We start from the raw sequence: 19,151 nt of genomic DNA, 5'->3' as shown, positions 1-19,151 counted from the left end.
GCCATGTTATTCACCTCCCATTGGATAACATGGCTAAGAACTGCTCAGGGCAGGTGTTAGCTTTTGGAGATATTTGCGCTTAGCGCGAATATCTCCAAAAGTTGGTAATAGGAGCTAGCGATGTTAGCGACTGTTTCCAGTCGCTAACATCTTGGCACGCCCACTTTGCATGTCATTAGTGATAAATTTCTCTGACATGCAAAGTGGGGCCCAAGATGGTCGCTATCTCCTACTAGCTGTCGCTAACTAGTGTTAGCGACAGCTAAGTAATAGGGAGATAATTTTATCTCCGCTTTCTTGGCTTTTAAAGCCAAAAAAGCGGAGATAAACCCCCTTGATAATATGCCCCCTTGTGCTCCTACGCCCCATTTACTAATCTGCCACTCCTAAACCGAGCTTCCAGCAGCCCAAGCAACCGTCCCCCTTCACAAGCGTTATCCCTGCACCCAAGCCTTTTGTACTCGGACGTCTCTACACCCCACCTGCTGTCCATTGAACATTACTGTTGTACACCTAATCTCTCACAAATTGTAACATGTTAGTGGCCTGAGCCCCGCAACCCTCCCTCGCCTCTGCAATTGTATAGGGCGCCCAGACAGTTTCGGAACTACGCGTACGAGGATCAGATTAACTGCCCCTTCACTACACCCACCAGTACCTTCAACTTTGGACAGATGTAGCAAAGAACTACTGTAAATGGTTATTTTTTCCAATCAGAATTTCGAGCAGGGAGTGTCACAAAGTAACAATAACAGAAAAAGTAATACAGAGGGCAGGGTTTTAAGTAAAATGAAAAATGTGGGTGTTATTGTTCTCTAAAGAGCCGTTGGCGAAAAGCGTGTCTTTTACAAGTAGCTGTAAAATATTAACTAAAAACACGTTTGATAAGGCATGTAACCACACTGGTGTTTGGGAGCCTCTGCGTTTTCGTTAATCCTTCCAAATATATGGCACACATGGAAATCATGCAACTGTTGGCTTTACCAATGCTTGTTAGCACTGAATTGTGTTCAATATCGTGGTCTTTCCCTTCATTTCCTTCTGCTAGTCTCGCTCTGTTTGTCACCTACGCCCTTTTTTGTCCACCACAATGGCGTAAAACAAACAGTTGCGCCCCCAGACCCCGTAGAATGTGATGGGACCCCAGAGTTTTCCTTACCTCACAGATATCCATTGACCTTGGGCTGATTGAGTGTACTGAAAGGTTGGGCGCCTACTCCAAGGCACCCCACCCCCATCCTCAAGGGCTTGTATTATGCTACTGTTCCACAAATCTTTTCCTGCATTTCTTTTATCTACACGGCTCATCCTTCACCTTTTCCTCTATCAAAGTATTTTCGCTCACTTTTCTGGACATACTTTCTTTTATCTCCTCCACTTCACCATCCTCTCTCATTCCTTCTCACACATATCCACAAAAGCTGCACAGTTTTTTCCTTTGGCCCTGTCAATATTTCGAGAGCTCTTTTACTCCATATACTTTTGCACAGAATCTTAATTACCAATACCCTGTGCTCTCTGCAGAGAGGCCAAGGACTGGATGAACATGTTGTCTGAACAGAAGTATGACTAGGGCTCCCGGTTTTATGGTATTTGTTTTTTTTACATTTCCGTCTGTATTTATCCATATTTTTTCCCCTCATTTTATCTGTATTTATCCATATTCATTTTGAGTTTTCTGAAGAAATTAAGCTGAAATTAGTATATTTCCACATTTACTTAACCGATAAATATGCACTCATGCTTGAATGCCTGCCAAGTTTTAATGCTGTGAACATCCATGGAAGATAACTCAATGCACTTATACAACAAGCATTTGCAATGCAATAGGTCTCGCATTTGCGAGAGTTTAAGCTACTGGCATTGTAAACGACAATGCCTTTTATATATGTTTTAAAAAAACAACACGTAAATAAAAGGCATGGTCATTTACAATGCCAACATCTCAAACTTTCGCAATTGCGAGACCTATTACATTGCAAATGCTTGTTTTTACTGTGATCATAGGAAATCAGTTAAATCAATAATTTCTCTTCCAGAGTATCAACGGGTCTAGCAAATTAAAAAAAGATTTAGCCACCGTCTACAGTACAAAAGGCCTCACTATCTTTACCTACCCTCCTAGCTGCCCACCTCTGACAATGTCACCTGTGTGGTTTTACATGATTCAGCGTTATCACCTCCCTTCAATAGCTACAATACACTACTTGCAAACAACCTATGCAGCTACAACCTGGGCTACCATATGTAGATACCAATGACTTTGAAAAAAAAGGTTTCAAGCAAACTAGGTTATCCTTGGAAAATCATGGACGGTGATCAATCATCCAAACAAAGGTGCACCAGGCCATCTTTATTTAAGTGCTAGTAGATGAAAGTGACCCCTTGCGCTTTTATTTAATTAGCTGTTCTCTAATAAAGCGCAACAATATTCTCTCAAAGGTTTACAACCTGGGAAGCATTCTGAGCATGTCTGTCACTGGTGACGCAAATGAATTAGATAGCGAAAACATGCCCTACAATCCATGCACCCTTTGGGATTCCTTCTGTCGCTTCTCTAGCCTCATACTGCTTCCCCTGAGCTAGCTGTTGTGATTGCCAGGATGGACCAAATGTACAGTGACCTACCAGCAAAGACGACAGTCACTTTTCTTAGAGTGAAAAATCATGTGGCATGACTCATCCTTGCCATAGAGCCAATGATTCTGCCCCACCTGCAATGTTGTTACTTGATTTGTTCTGCACCAAAGGATAGGTTGAATCTAGGATCTTCCACCTCATGCTAAATGAAATTCATTGCCAGGCGCGCTTCTTCTACCTTTTCCAACCTGGTGGTACCACACCAGACAAATAGCCAGTGGTATGTATGGAGAGTGGTGGGGCAGGCAAAATACGTCTGGTACTAAAAAAAAAAATAATAATTAAATGGGACTTACCTTCCTGACTTACCGCACGACATCCTCCTCACTAGGGTGTTGTCTCCTCTCCTTGAGGCTCCAATGTAGGACCCAGGAAATGGCACTAACCAATCCTGGCGCTGCTCTCATGCTGTCAAATGGAATGAGAGAAGCCCCAGGATTGGAGGGAGCAGCCTCTCTCAGAGCTCTTAGAAGCACTGGAAACCTGTGCTTTCTCTTCAGTTCGGTTAGAGAGGTTTCAAATGTGCATGTTTTTCTGGCTGTTGCAGGACAGCCAGCCAAAGAGACATGCATACTTTAAACTTAAGTGCATAGCTCGCTGCTGCCACTCAGCAGCTATAGACCTGCCCCGTCCTGACACTCGGTTTAGGACGGGTTGCTGAAAAATAAAATGGTAATAAATAAACATTATTACCTCTTTACTTTTCAGCTGTGGGACTTTTCTGACGGCATTTTATTAGTGAGGCGACTCCTCCACTCTAATGGAGGAGTCGCTCCTGTTAGATGCCCGTGGCTGCCAACAAAACAGACTCTCAATTCATTTGGCAAGATACAAGATGCGGTGGAGTAATAATGCCATATGTACACAGCCCTCCTCTAGAACTCGCTTGCCCTACCTCTTCACATTGAAGGCAACTTTCTGCGATTGAAGAAACCCTTGAAAGCTCCTGTTTGTCAAGCTACTGGACTTCATTCCACCCTGCCGACTTGGTGCCAATGAGCAGCCATTGTTATATGTAAACATTGTTCTGTGACAGTCCCACCTCCGGATCCCTGTAACCCTCATCTCCCAGTGAAAGCACTTTAAGTCAGCCACTGGGCACAACTGACTCTATCAAAACAATGCAGGTACAAAATAAAATTATCATAGCATGACAGCAGTCAGTTTACATCATTAAAGTTTGTGCTACCTTACAGCGGGGTTGTCAGAAGGTCATACAGTGGCCCAGTTGCATCCATATGTGCAAATCAAACAAGCATTTGCAATGCAATTGGTGTCGCATTTTACGAGTTTGGGCTATTGGCATTATAAATGACAATGCCATTTATTTATGTTTTTTTTAAACAGATTTACAATGCCAATAGCTTGAACTCTTGCAATTTCGAGGCTGATTGTATTGCAAATACGTTAGGAGAGAGCTGTGTGGCCTTTTCCTCAAGAGCAGGCAGAAAAAAGCTCTTTGAGAAAATAGTGTTCGGAGGCTGTAATTACAGCCTACCGAGCAACAACACCCGTAATAGGGGGTGTCCTCATTGGAGGTTATAAAATGGAAAAAGGTTGTAAGAAGGAGGGACTACTAACCCCATCAACTGATGAAAAGCCACAGATTACAATGGACAATGACACAGGCCAATGAAAAAACTGGGCAAAGCTTCATGTCCATACCTTAATACAGCAGGCTCTGCAGAGCAGCGCATGTGCTGCCCAGGCTCGACCTAATTACCTGCTAGAAGAGGAATGGAATAGCGATACTTTATAGGACAGAGAGGACACGCGTCAGAACCAGAGGGCTGGACATGCAGGGGACGTGTATTATTAATGGGTGCACAATAATAAATCACGTGTCTTGTTAACAATGTAAAAGAATGTCAACACGTTGGATTGTCTGAACTTTTTTATTGTACGTTACATTACACAAATTTACACTTGGACTGTTTAAAACATTTTTTAATTGTAATGCAGCAGTTTAAAAAAAGCCTCTAGCTTTTTTATGTATCTGGTGCCCTGCAGCAATAATATACAATTGACTATACAGTACATACTACACTTACAAGTCTGGAATTTTACGATTTCAAGATTAACATGTAACGCAATAAGTTAGATTGTTCTGGAAATTTTGTTAAAAAAGAAACATTACCATACACACACGCACGCATAAAGTGAACAGCGCATATTTCGGAAATTGGTCAAGTTTTCAAATGCAGATGCTCACTGTAGAATATTCCCGCCAATCAAAACGTAGATGGCTGCGTTTTTGAAGGGCGGACCTGTGAGTGTCTCTGCTACGATTGACTGGTACGCAAGACAACATCACTTTAAAATACTGTAAATTAAAAAAAAGCTTAGAGCATTTACACGTTCCAACTAGCAGATACATGGCTTGCTGGAGAAACGAGATTGGCAGCAGTGACTTCTCGTCATCTGCGGCAATCACATCTCTCTCTCTAGCTCACCAAGCAAACTTGTTGGTTCAGAGTCGCACCAAATGGAAAAGAATATCTTTTGTCCTCACAACAAGCAGTAGTGGTGACAATATGGCTACACCGAGAGTCTCCACCCAGCCTCTGGGATGACGCACAATGAACCACCTGTCAGATATAGGCTGTAAACTGTGTCTGGGTGTGCCTAGCCATTCAGCATGAGAGCATCAGCACACAGAACATCTGAGATTTTGCATAGACCCAGTCTCATTAGCAGCTAGATTATTTACATTCTGAATACAAATGTGATGTATTCATTGGCGTGTACAGTTAATAACAATGAACGCACTGCCTAAGTATACATTAGCTAGAAAACAGGGTCTTTCTACACTAGCAGCTCGTTTAACCACTGAGGACACTAGTCTCCCACTTAAAGTGTTAGCGGGCATTAAATACAGGCTTTTGTAGAGAGATGCCTGTGGCCTCTTGAGTATGGGTGATGACCACCACCAACCCCTTCTACAACTTCGACAATCAAGGCAGAGTTCGAAGGTTCCCCAGTCCTGTGTCTGTAACATGGTCCTGGGCTGCAGATTTCCATGCCAGGGTACAGAGGGATTAGAAAACCCAGCTTATTAGTGAAAAAGCGGAGGACGCCCGTACCCAGGAAGGGACGCCAACAACTCGCAGATGAGTTCACTTCCTGATATCTGGTCACGTGAAAGTCATGCCATGGAAAAGACTAGAAATGAAGTAGTTAAATTCTGGAACTGCAACAGGCAGGCGTAAAACTGGCACTGGCAGATGAACAGAGTTCCTCATTGAATTTCATATGCCAACGATCAGCAGGGGCAGGGACAAGAAGCTCCTTTCCGCAGTTCTAAGAAGGCCTCCAGGAGGGCCTTTCAAAGAAAGCAGAATGAGTGTGACCATAATGTGGTAGGTTACTTGAGCGCAGACATCGAAGTATCCTTTTGTTTTTATTAAAGGCAAATGCACTTGGCCCTGTTATAAGGCATGCCCCTTTAAAGAAGCTAGAATCCTTTGCATTTTACAAATTAAAAAGTAACATTGTGTTATAGAGGAGTGCGTCAAGTTCAGAAGTCAACTGACGCCCTGAGGGCTAGCTTCACAGGGACCATTCAACACAAACTGCCTCTTACTCCACAAATGCTACAACAGCAAACCAGACCATATACTTTTGAACATAGGGAAATGAGGTTCTTTGCCCGCATTGCGGTGTACGCCCGGTATGATGGCAGGCTCCACTAGAGATACAGAGGCAGCAGAGTGTCTGGAAACATGGCTAATCCCCTTTGTCATCTAAAAGCCAACCGCTTCTACTGAGGCAGTGGCCCCTTGTCATCACAGGCTTTCTGTGTGTGAGATTACAGACCTACTACAGAGAGATTCAGCATCACCTCCTCAATGCCAGACTCTCAACCACTAGAAGTGTTTCAAGTATCCATTTGGGAAGATGGTCCGACACACAGCTGCACCACTTGCCACACTTGGTCACACCGGCTTTCAGTGCATGATCCTTGGCTATGGCTCGGGCTGCAGTTTTGTGTGCTTTGAAAGACCTCAACCAGGGAACCGCATAGCCAAACGCATAGCCTACACATTGGTGCTAAGCCAAATGTATTAAGGGACATGCAGTCCTCAGGTCTTCTGCAGACTACTACGCAACGGAATGACTATTGGAGGAGCAAAGTGCTTAAAGCTCTGGCACTGAACAACATGTTCATTCATGATGGCAAGAGACCAGTTAGGGTGCTCAGGGTAATTCACAATGAACTCAACAAAGTGTATGTGGTCTTATCTCCCTGCCCACCTGCCCTCTGGCCTGACTGTACCATGTGCACGGGCTAAGAGTGCCACAACCGTGAAGCAGGAATGTGTGCTGGGAAAAGTGGGCAGAGACACTGCACATTTGAAGACTCCATACATCCAATTTTGATATTTGACGGGCACTGGGAAACACCTGCCCTCTGCCACATAAGCCCTGGATATCGATGGGAGCATTCTGAAGCACACAGAAGCAACGATTGCGAAGGGCAAGCAAGCACTACAGAGGCAAAGCGTACAAGCCGTGTGAACGGTAACCTTTCAGGATTTGGTCTCAAGCCGATTGTTCGTGCTCAAGCTTCAGAGGCGTATTACAAAACCGTGTCCGCTTCTTCCCCACCTGTCGCAGCACGTCCCTTCCCCAATGTCACTGAGCTATAGTGTGTGAAGCCGTCTGAAGCTTGTTCATTTGGGACAGGCGCTGTATACTAGACCAATACATACACAGGGCCGGGATTGTCTGTCATGCCTTGCGACACAGAGTAGGCTGTGAGGGCGCAGCGTAAGAAAAGGGACTGCGTTAGGTGACTTGTGAAGGAAACAAGGGATACTCTAAAGCCTTGGGCATGGAAGTGATGCGTGTGTGGTCCTTTGTCAATAGAAGAGACGGTAGGAAACAATTAGATGCAGGGAATGTGTATCAGGCCTCTGATCTGACAAACAACAAACAAGGGGGCTCATTGTGAGGGACTATATGTTGTCAGTCATGCAAAAAAGGTTTGAGGACTGTGTGACATAATGGAAAAGGCAGTGTGAGTGGTCCTGTGACAAAAGAGCAGGCTCTACGTGAGAATGTGAGAGCCTGCAACATACACAGGACAGGGAGTATGTGTGAGGCCTCGTGGCAAAGTAAAGAGGGCCAAGTAGTAGTCTTATGACATACACATGTAAATACATGGGTGTTTGTGAGACTTGGGACATGTATGGGGCGTGGGCTGTGTGTGAGGCCCTGTGACAAAGAAAAAAAACGGTGCAAATTTGTGAGGTCCCGTTAAAAGTAAACAAAGGGGCTGCATGTGCAAAACATATATGGAGCTGGGACTGTGTCGAATTACAACATATAAAGAACATAGGCTGATTGAGAGGCCAAGCAACATTTAAAAGCATGCAGTGCGTCAGGTCTGTGACATGTAAGGAAAGAGGTTGCATGGGGGAATTTAACACGTGTATAGTGCAAGGGCTGTTTGAGAGACCTTGTAACTTGTGAAGGGAGGAGGAATATGTGAGACCTGGTTTTGTATAAAAGGAATTGACTATATGTGATGCATTGGGACATATAAAGCATTTGGCTGTATGACGAAGGGTACAAACTGTGGCCAGGGCTCTGAGACATTGGACATGGAGGAGCTGCCTTTAGTCCGCTGTGGCCTACTGTGGATAAGGCCTGTCTGCATGGTCCTGTCACATTTAAAAGGTAAGGAGATGGCATGAAGTGAGGACGCTTGGTCACCAGGTCCCTCCAGCCTGCTCCTGCCCTTTGTGCTTGAGCTCTTCCATGCGGCCAGTACTCGCAATGAGGCATCCAGTAAAGTGCACAGCAGTTAATCGCGGCGTTTCGGGAGAAAGTCTAGGAGGAACTCCCCAATTCCTATGAAGTAGATAACTTGTGCAATCCCGAAGAGTGGGGCGATGACCAGCGCCCGGCAGTATGCCCCCTTCAGGAAGGCTTTAGGACCCTCATGCTTCCAGATTTTCCTGAAGAAAGGAGACAAAATAGAAACATGATCAATCACATTTTAAAAAGTATTGAAAGCAAAACTAGCATGAAAATTATAAAACAAAAATTCAACTTTTAAAAGGGCACATCAACGGGGCGCGATAAAATCTGAAAGGAGACAACATCCCAAAGATCCATCAAGCCAATTTACAAAAAGCAATTAAAACACGTTTTTAATTCAAGGCCAGAACCCATCAATGAAGGGGACAGACCAAGAGAAACATGAAAAGAATTGTCTTTATGATCTTTATGGAGAAACCCAGATGAGACGCATTGGGACTACGGACCGATCTGAAGGTAGGAGTCCTGGCTATGATCAAAACTAGGTCCTCCTGGAAACACTACTTTTTATCTAGTTAAAATGTGTAAATCAGAACCACAAACAGCCTGGTAAACTAGACACCACACTGTAAACTCTGCCTGGAACTCGAGGGGGAGCCGACGTAAGGCGCACAAAGTAGGCACAATCCTGTCCCATTCTCTAGTACTCGCAACTAGGATTGCTGCAGCACCAACATATCACCTCCCTCAAAGGCAAAAGGGTAGTCTTTGGGTGTCAGTTTCATCATCCTCAAGGCATAATGGATATTTTTGCTCTATATGAACCTGAAATAAAACGCTGGAGTCCAGTACAAAGGCCAATTACGTTGTTGAACTCACAATGGTAGTAGTGATACCCTGCATAGCAAGAACACAGAGAGACAAGACTAAGGCACAGGTATTACAAAGGTCTTTAGCTGTATTTAGGATTTCCTATGTTCAGTTTCATTTTTTGTCAATTCTGGAGTTTTTTCCCCCAGTGTTTTCAATACCTTAAAAAACAGTGATTATCAGTGGTTACACATTTTCGCGCCATTAAAAACAACAGAAACAGTGTTTTTCCTGTGTTTATTGAATGTTTTGCTTTTCTAATTACTTGCTTTCTGCACTGGTGGTGCATGGTATATAGACATTGTACGTAGAGAGTATATGAGGTTCAAATACATTTTTAAAAATCAAACTTATTGTAGTACACCATACAATACTTCTTCTGTGACTCTTTGGTCATGAGCACTCGCTCTTTCCTTCCCATGTAAACTTTTATCTGTGAAAAGGCCCTCTCAGTATTGGCACTTGAGACGGCTAATGCCAAAACAGCCAGTACACAATTTGCTAACTATGGCCACTGACATAGCTTTCCATGCCAATACTGGTGCACCTGAAGATTGGGATTCTCTGGGGCACATTCAGCAACATATGCATTTAACTGGGCGCATATGCCCTCAGAGTTATTGAAGTGGTCAAAAAATAAACAGTACTTTTTAAAGTCCGGAGAAAATTCCCTTTTGTGAAAGGGATCTAGGACTTATGCAGAATACCACAGTGAGGCTTCATTGACTTCAAATGCCATGGTTGGTGAAGGGACATTTCTATGAAACATTGCAAACCATTTCTCATGCATTGTAAAATAGAATTTCCTGAATTGCTCCTCAACATTGCTTTGCTTACCAAGCGGCAAGCATTTTAAAATTGAACATGTTGCAGTGCCAAAGTCACTTAAAGTGTTGCCCAGCCTACTTTCAGGCAGAAGCTTCACATCTACACCAATTAATGCTGAACACTTGGTGAACAAGGGTGTTTTCAGACTCTAGTTCCATGTTTTCCTGTAAAAAACTAAGAATGCAGTAGAGTGGTGTATTTCTTTCACATCACTATCAATATACGAATGAAGAGCCTCACATTTCTTGCCTTTGCCTCATCAATAAGTAAAAATTCTGTAACGCTCTTCAGCGCAGGTATCTATTTTTGACAGTTCATCGCACAACTTTTTCATATACGTAGCTAAATCACTGTAAATACAAACAATATCAATCAAATATTTGTTGAACTTGATATGAACTTTTGGCAGAAGCATTCCAAGTGATACTTCATTCCATGATTTCCAAAAGTCTAGGGTCATGTTTTCACTACTGTCCCAGATGCACGGTGACAGCACTCTTTTCACATTTACCTATCACTACACCTTGCATTGAATGTTTAAAGTCAGGGGTGTTTGGTAATACACCTAGTATCAATACTGACTCGCTAGAAAAGGGAGCTGATGTATCAAATGTTTTCACCCATTCTCTGTAGGTAAATGTGATGGTACATATTGGGAAAGATTCTTATGAAACCAGCCATTTTCCCTATCACTGACAGAATCAACCGTAGCGAAATTATCAAAGATGGTTTTGATTTTTCCTTATTCTGTACAGTTTATAAAATAATTAAATAAAACCTAAAACATGCTTCTAAACCCTGCATCTTTAGACCATCGATCCCAAAATTGAAAAAAGCAAAAGAAGAAATAATAATGTATTGCCATCCCTAAACAACAAAATAGAAGCAGAATAATGTTAGGCAGTCTTTCTTGCTGCTACCTTGTATCACAAAGATACACTGTATTGGCCCCTTCAGGAATTAATAAAAATTACTTTCACTCTCCTTTTCCTTTGTTTGAATGGCATTTAGTCTAGGTGTATTCCACAATATCAGGAAGAGCTGAACAACATGCAGCTATGCTGCACTGGGAATAAAAGTGTTTAATGCCAGCCTCATACTGCACAGAGCGCGCAGGCAGTCTAATACTCTTGAGCAAGAGGGTGAATAATTGGAGTTGCCCTCCTGATACATTTTCAAAAAGGAGCTGAACGTTTCATATTACAGCACATTTAAAAAAAATAAAAAACCATAGGCTTTACCAGCAGTCAGTAGGGAAAACGTAAATATTATAATGCGTTAGGGTCCAGCAAAGAACGTAGGAACATTATTTGACCGCAGGAAAAAATCATAAATGTACCTATCAGAAAATGTTGTCCTTCTCTCGCAAAAAGAATGCAAAAAGAACAATTGATGGTCAGAATGCTGTACAATGTCAAACATTCACCCCAGTACAGATATCTGGGCCTAAATGCATTGTTTGTTTGCTCCCCATGCCATTCCAGTTCAGACCCAGCCATATGCAAATCAGTCTTTACCCTGCTCCCCATGGGAACAGTCCAGCCCGAACTGCCAGGCCACGTCCTCCCCGGACTGGAAACAAGCATCCTGGGACCGTTTTCGTGGCATCACCCCTCCTCAGCGATGCTAGCTAGACTCCAGTGGCATGCAGAGCACGGGACCCATGTCTGGGCATACCCGTCCGACTTGGGGTGACAAATGCAAAGAGAACAACTGATGGACAAAATGCTGCACAATGTCAAACATTCATCCCTGTACAGAGATCTGGGCCCAAATCCAATGCTTGTGCACTGAGAATTCCTCAGCCAGTACTTCCATGAAAGTTCTTGGCTGCCCTCTTCCCAGTTTACTATCTGTTTTTAGTTCTAGCCATCGGTCTTCACTTTTCAAGCACTGCACTCGTGCTTGTGGCGGCATCCACCTTTCGGGAGCGAGCAGTGGCGCGCCACAAGCGCGAGTACAGTGCTTGAAAAGTGAAGACTGCTCTCCCAAGCGCGCACGCGCACCACTCACAGGCTCACCTCCTGCTCCCCCTTCGCATCCTTCTTGCAGCAGCTGATGGTGATCTTAGTGGGAAGCTGGGGCTTTTTGAAGAAGAAAATGAAGAACTATAGAGAAAACGAACAGACACTATCGGCCTTAAATGAAAAAAAGAAAAACAACCCGCTCATCAGGCGCCGCTGTAACTCCAGGCGGCTTGGGCTAGCTCGCCATGCTGCAGGCCAGCCTTGAACACACGTGTACTGAACTCTGTGACCTCAGATGGCTGATGTGTTGTGTTTTGTGTGCGCGCGTTTCATGGGCAAAGTGACGTGCGTCTGATTAAGCATTGACCCGCCGGTGACCCGTCATCACCCTGAAGCGGAGGCTTGTGCTTTGGACAGCGCTCTCCCAGCAGCCCCCCGTTTCCATCCCGCTGCCTTCCTATAAGAGGAGAAGTGAGTTTACAATGGAGTACACAGTCTACACGGTTCCAGTGGCGTTTCAAGTGAAGTGTGCTTGATTTGAAGTCTCTGTACGTCAGCAGCAATGTTCTCAAATCTGTGAAAGTCCACGTAGACCTACCTGGTTTTGTTGCAGTTGTGGGAATTTTCTCACAGGCTACCTCCTGCTTAAAAAGCACAGTATGCAGTTTATTAGTCAGATCTGAAACACCGGCTTCCCAGGATTTAACATCATCGCTGTTGGTCTTATTCCTCTCCTGTGCTGGGCCATAATAAAAATGGGTGTGGTCATGACGAGCTCAGCTCGTCATGAGCACAGGAGCCCTGTACTGCATGACGAGCTGAGCTCGTCATGAGCACCGAAGGGGTTAAACTGTGTGAAATGTGGCACATGAACATTCTATCCCTCAGAGGCGATAGCCCAGGCATGTGAACCTGTGCCAGGGCCGCTAGATGACGGAGGAGGTGACGGCTGGTTAGCTCGTTCTAGCATCCTTGTATTACTGCACTCTTAGCACCCGATTCTCAGAGAAAGTACATGATATGCACGCTCAGTTTTACAACCTTGAAGCAGTACAGCCTTACAACTTTTAGTAATTCACAAAAGTTGCCAGAAGTATGCTCGAACCACACCTTCTTTGCATCATCAAATGTTTATCTTGTAAATGCAAACGTACTTACACGACCCCCGCCCCCATAGTTTTGATCTTTTGGGGGGATATCCTGATCACCTTTTTTAATTGCAGTCCTTGCAAAGAGTAAATGTTTACCCTTTTCACAGCAGAGAAGGGGTAACATGGGAGTTGGTGAATATCCTTAGTCTGTGGGTGTGAGCAAAATTAATGGTTTGTGACCAAATTTTCAAAACTCCCTGAACATTTAGCAAAATAAGAAGATCACAGTTATACATGGGCACAGAATGACTTAATTGACATCACCCTTCAACACAGAAACGCAGATAGGGAGGCTTAGGGGATTAAATGAAATGCAACTTTTAAACCCAGTATAAAGTGTTAATATAATCGCTGTCTGATGAGATTTGCCAACTAGTCCTGCCTTGAAAAACACAAAAACGTGCCTCTGTGTTTTCAGTCAAACCTCTCTGAAAACCGTGGTACTTATTAAATTTGCCAAAATCTGCTGGGGCAACCATGGACGCCAATTCACCAAATTGCCAGGGGTAGCGGAAGAGAAATCACAAGCCCTTTAACCTTTAGCTGCTGTTGATTACTGATTCAGGATTGGCTATCCACCCCTGGGAGTGGGCTTAGATGAAAGTTTTGTACCCTTCAAAATATTTATATATGAGTAACAAGTTGACAGCGACCCCTGGTAGGCAGAATTTGCTAGGACATAGGATCAATTGCCTATTCCTTATGCCTTTGTCCCTTAAGCACCTAGGGCCTTGCGAAGCTGCACATTTAGTGGGTCAGGTTAATTGTACGTTAATTCAAATCTAGGGATCGGAGTTTAGCTTTTAGACATTTTTTTCTCTTTGTATTTGACCATATTATCTACCTATTCTGTTATTCCTTTCTCTAAAGGTGTGTGAATTAGGAAGAGTTTTACAAATGACTAGTTACAGGCTGTATGGTGTAGCACCTTTAGCAGAGGTTAATTTGTAAATTAATCAGTCCTGGTGCCCAAAGCTGTTCTCAGAAGCCTGCTTCCTGAGCTGACGAATGTTAGGGTTAGTGAATGGTAAGCAGCATAGTCTGGATTCAACATTATGTATTTTTCATCCACCAACACATCCCTTTTAACCCTTTATCTTTCGCTTAATAGTTCTTTTTTCTTCCCAACGTTTTCCTTTTGCCACTGTTTCTGATGGATACTTGCAACTACAAATTTCTCACATAAGAATACTTTTCCCCGGTGCCAGGCTGGATCCTGAAACTTTTACCAGCAATGCTTGCCTGTCGCTACGTGGTTCAATGTGGCTCTGCCCTGCTTTGTACTGCTTCAGAAGTGATGGAGTGGAGCGCATGTTAGCTTTACCAGTGTGCGCTGATGTTTGTTCCTTTCTTTCTGCACTTTCCAATGTGAATTCCAGGCTGCACTCTCGAATTCGACGGCCTGCAGCAACTCCTTAAAACAAGCACTGGCATAGACAATAGGTCTCGCCTTTGGGATCTTATAAGTGTTTAGCCATGCAACAGTTGATGTTGTTGCATGAAGGATATTGTGCTGGATAACTAAACACTGATAAGGTTCCAAAGGCGAGACCTATTGGCTATGCCAATGCTTGTTGCTGTATGTTAGCATCACACCAGTCCTGGCTTAGTGCGCACCTCTGGCATACCGGAAATTGGCAACTGACCACAGGGCCTCCAGTATACTCATTTCTTTAGCCCTCTTCCTTCACATACATTTAATGTTGCTCTCCTTTAAGCACTGTGTGAGTTAATTCAGCAAAATAAAAAGAGGCTAGAATAAATGCACCATAAAGAAGGCTAGTAAGATGTATAACATGTTTGCCTAAAGGACAGTGATAAAAATAGTCCTAGGGTAGGATGGTATGAACCAGCACAAAGCATTAGGTATGATGTGAAGAGGGTAAGACAATGCACTCTGCCTTTATGGACAGTACCAAAAAAGGAAATCCCAAAGATGGAGGGAAGCAATAGCTTGTTCAGCACTACTGGCACTTAACATACTCAGCAGAAGAAGCAAAGGAGTATCACGCCAAAGAGAACAGCTCCAACGCCTGTAAACCATCATGCGACCACCAATTGGTACTCAAACCATATTCAGTTGCATGTTTGCCAATTTTTTTTATTTGTCTTCTCATAGGGTCTAAAATTTCTTCTCAAGAAATATAGTAACTCACTTTGATTTGTGATTCACGTAAATTTTTTGGCAATAGTGCAAAATAAATAAGATAAGCATAAAGGAAGTGATTTCCTGGAATATTGCCAGTATTGATCCAAACATCTCTTCAAAGCCATTGGAGGATTGAACAATAGACCCTAGTCCCTGACATAGTACCACCAAGAGAATATCAACGAGGGAAAGGTACTGGAGGCTTCCTTCGCCAGGAACAGAACATTTGTGAAAGCATTCAGCAGACAAATTATCTCTTCTTTGAAAAGCAAGTCAATATGATGCAAACAAACAAGGGGCAGAGGCTGTGGCTAAGCGTCCTAGGTACATCGTGTATTTCCATCAGAACTGAGGAGGTTGTGTGTCAGAATAACAACAGCAAAATATTGTTGGACATAAAAATGGTGTCCTCATTTACAAAAATACTGCAGAGTGTATAGATTTATGGATAGTTATGTAAACAAAATTTAGGGCACTATATTTGTGCCAGATGATATTTACTCCACAGTATCCCGGTACCATACCAAGATGAAAGGGGCCCTGACCACTCAAGAAAGTAGTGACTGTTATCGATGCCTGGAAGCAGTGACTCAACCTTCAGACACCAACAAACTGGGCAATATTTATAGGCAAATTACCATGTTGAATTCGAACACAACATTCTTTTCAGAGTTGTTGGTGCTTAAAATTAAAAGTCTCCTTAAATTTACCAACTGTTACATTATTGAACAAGTAACTTACCTTCAGTAACGATATATCTGTAAGAAACATAGGTTAGTTATAGATTCCTTACCTTAGAATTACGCCGAGGCGTCAGACTGGATCCAGAAATGTTTTCGTCGGCAGTACCTCTGCTCATCGGAAGGTGGTGTTGGTAGTTTCTGCGTTAGTCGTTTGCATCTTGGTCGCAGGGATGACTTCGCGGTAGCTACTTAGACGCCGCCCTTGTGCGCGGACGACAGTTCTGTACATGACTTTCTGCACCAGAAACGCAGAGCTAGGCAGGACACTGACCACTGGTGCACAAAACTAGGGCCCTGAAAGGATGTCCTTAACCCCTAGAAATCAGTTGGCCGAACGGGAAGGATGGGTGGGGCGGTAAGGAATCCATAACTAACCTATATTTCTTACAGATGTATATCGTTACCGAAGGTAAGAAACGTATTCATTTGAAAGAACACCAGTTAGTTATAGATTCCTTGCCTTAGTATAGATACCCCAGCAAAACCAAACCTGGAGGTGGGCCTACGAACCAAGTTATTTATTTATTTAGAGTTTTTATAAAGCGCAAACTCGACCTGTTAGGGCAGTGGTTCCCAAACTTTTTTGACCCGTGGCTCCCTTGACCTAATTGGCAGTTGGCCGTGGCTCCCCACAATTTTTTTAACCGCACACGAGGTGCCGCAGCGCACCCTTTGGGAACCACTGGTCTACATGAAGAATCAAGCCTAGACGTGATGAAGGATTCAGAGAGTAGCCATCACTGTCATAAAACTTTATTTGCAATCACAAAGATCTTATAAAGTACATCTCAATGCATACATAGAGTAGTATAAAGCACTCGCACTAAAAGTAACCAGGCTAGAGAAAGGCTCAAGGAGCTCTGTGGCGTTACAAGAAGTTTACGTGAGGTGGGCTCTGATCATGGGTATCCGCAGAAATGTTTTCGGGGGAGGCACATTTTTAACTTCATCACCATCCCCCTTGCACCCTTCTCCCCTCTGCCTTGCACCCTTCTTCCCTCTGCCTTGCACCCTTCTCCCCTCTGCCGTGCACCCTTCTCCCCCTCTGCCTTACACCCTTCACCCCCTCCACCTTGCACCCTTCTCCCCCTTCCCCTTGTACCCTACTTCACCTCAGCCTTGCACCCTTTTCTACCTTGCACCCTTCTCCCCTCTGCCTTGCAGCCTTCTCCCCTCTGCCGTGCACCCTTTCCCCCTCTGCCTTGCACCCTTCTCCCCCTTCCCCTTGTACCCTACTTCACCTCAGCCTGGCACCCTTTTCTACCTTGCACCCTTCTCCCCTCTGCCTTGCAGCCTTCTCCCCTCTGCCTTGCACCCTTCTCCCCTCTGCCTTGCACCCTTCTGCCCTCTGCCTTGCACCCTTCTCTGCCTTGCACCCTTCTCTGCCTTGCACCCTTCTCCCCTGTCTTGCACCCTTCTCCCCCTCCTCGTTGCACCCTTCTCCCCTCTGCCTTGCACCCTTCTCCCCTCTGCCTTGCACCCTTCTCCCCTGTGCCTTGCACCCTTCTCCCCTCTGCCGTGCACCCTTCTCCCCCTCTGCCTTACACCCTTCACCCCCTCCACCTTGCACCCTTCTCCCCCTTCCCCTTGTACCCTACTTCACCTCAGCCTTGCACCCTTTTCTACCTTGCACCCTTCTCCCCTCTGCCTTGCAGCCTTCTCCCCTCTGCCGTGCACCCTTTCCCCCTCTGCCTTACACCCTTCTCCCCCTCGCACCCTTCTCCCCCTTCCCCTTGTACCCTACTTCACCTCAGCCTGGCACCCTTTTCTACCTTGCACCCTTCTCCCCTCTGCCTTGCAGCCTTCTCCCCTCTGCCTTGCACCCTTCTCCCCTCTGCCTTGCACCCTTCTGCCCTCTGCCTTGCACCCTTCTCTGCCTTGCACCCTTCTCTGCCTTGCACCCTTCTCCCCTGTCTTGCACCCTTCTCCCCCTCCTCGTTGTACCCTTCTCCCCTCTGCCTTGCACCCTTCTCCCCTCTGCCTTGAACCCTTCTCCCCTCTGCCTTGAACCCTTCTCCCCTCTGCCTTGCACCCTTCTCCCCTCTGCCTTGCACCCTTCTCCCCTCTGTCTTGCACCCTTTCTCCCCTCTGCCTTGCACCCTTCTCCCCTCACACTCTCCAACATGCAGCAGTCACGAGTGACGACCCCTCAACGAGGAGTGAGGCAAAGACAGAAGCTGGCCGAGTGCGGCTGCATCAGGGCATAAGGCGCCCACCCAATGCCCTCCAACAGGCCTCTCACCCTGCACGCACCCAATGCTCTCCACCAGGCCCCTGAACCTGCACCCACCCAACGCTCTCCACCAGGCCCCCCACCCTGCACCCACCCACCCAACGCTCTCCACCAGGCGTCTGACCCCGCACCCACCCACCCAACACTCTCCACCAGACCCCTGACCCTGCACCCACCCTATGCTCTCCACCAGGCCCCTGACCCTGCACCCGACCCGAAGAGCACCAGTCACATTACACAAGGATACATTCATGTATTCTGTTTTTGTAGGCGCTGGGAAATTAAGTGATTTGCCCAGAATGACACCGGATTCTGAGCTGACGTCGAGGGTCGAACCCGGTTCCCCAGCTCCAAAATTGGCAGCTCGCAGTTTCACTACATTTTGAGGATAATTATATATTTTTTTCAGACCCACATCCTGCACAGCGGTGCGGCGCCCCTGGCTTCCTTTCATGGCGCACCAGGGTACCGCGTCGCACACTTTGGGAACCACAGATGTATGAAATAGATATTAAGAGTGTACTCCCTGGACAGGTCCTGAGCATGGGTAGAGGAGGGGAGAAGATGGAGCTTGAGGTCAGAGCTACCCACTTTGGAACTGAGGAATTAGGTTTGATTCTGGTTTTGGCTCAACATCCTGTGTTCCTGGGCAAATCACTTAAACTCTCCGAATCTAAAAAAGGAACATGTCCTTATGAAATGTTATTGGTGCTCATGTAAAGCACTCCCATATGTTTGGGTTGGGTTTGCTCTATAAAAAAATTGAGGGGAAAAAAATGAAAAAATTAGTTTAATTTACTCTTT

General features: G+C 45.0%; 1 protein-coding gene across 3 annotated transcripts in view; it reads right to left on the bottom strand.

Moving 5' to 3' along the window:
• Nucleotides 1-4,521: 4,521 nt before the first annotated feature.
• Nucleotides 4,522-19,151, bottom strand: part of SLC25A22 (solute carrier family 25 member 22) — a 318,065-nt gene continuing 303,435 nt past the window's right edge. For all 3 annotated transcript variants that reach the window (XM_086957761.1, XM_086957763.1, XM_086957762.1), the window contains exon 10: nt 4,522-8,603. In XM_086957761.1, coding sequence (XP_086813887.1) covers nt 8,450-8,603 — 154 coding nt within the window. In that variant the 3' untranslated portion in view covers nt 4,522-8,449. The remainder of the gene's footprint in view (nt 8,604-19,151) is intronic.

The sequence above is a fragment of the Lissotriton vulgaris genome, chromosome 2_1, assembly GCF_964263255.1.
Source record: "Lissotriton vulgaris chromosome 2_1, aLisVul1.2, whole genome shotgun sequence".
In the NCBI taxonomy this organism is placed as follows: Eukaryota; Metazoa; Chordata; class Amphibia; order Caudata; family Salamandridae; genus Lissotriton; species Lissotriton vulgaris.
Note: the sequence above shows the minus strand (reverse complement) of the source record. Positions and strands in the feature narration are given on the sequence as shown.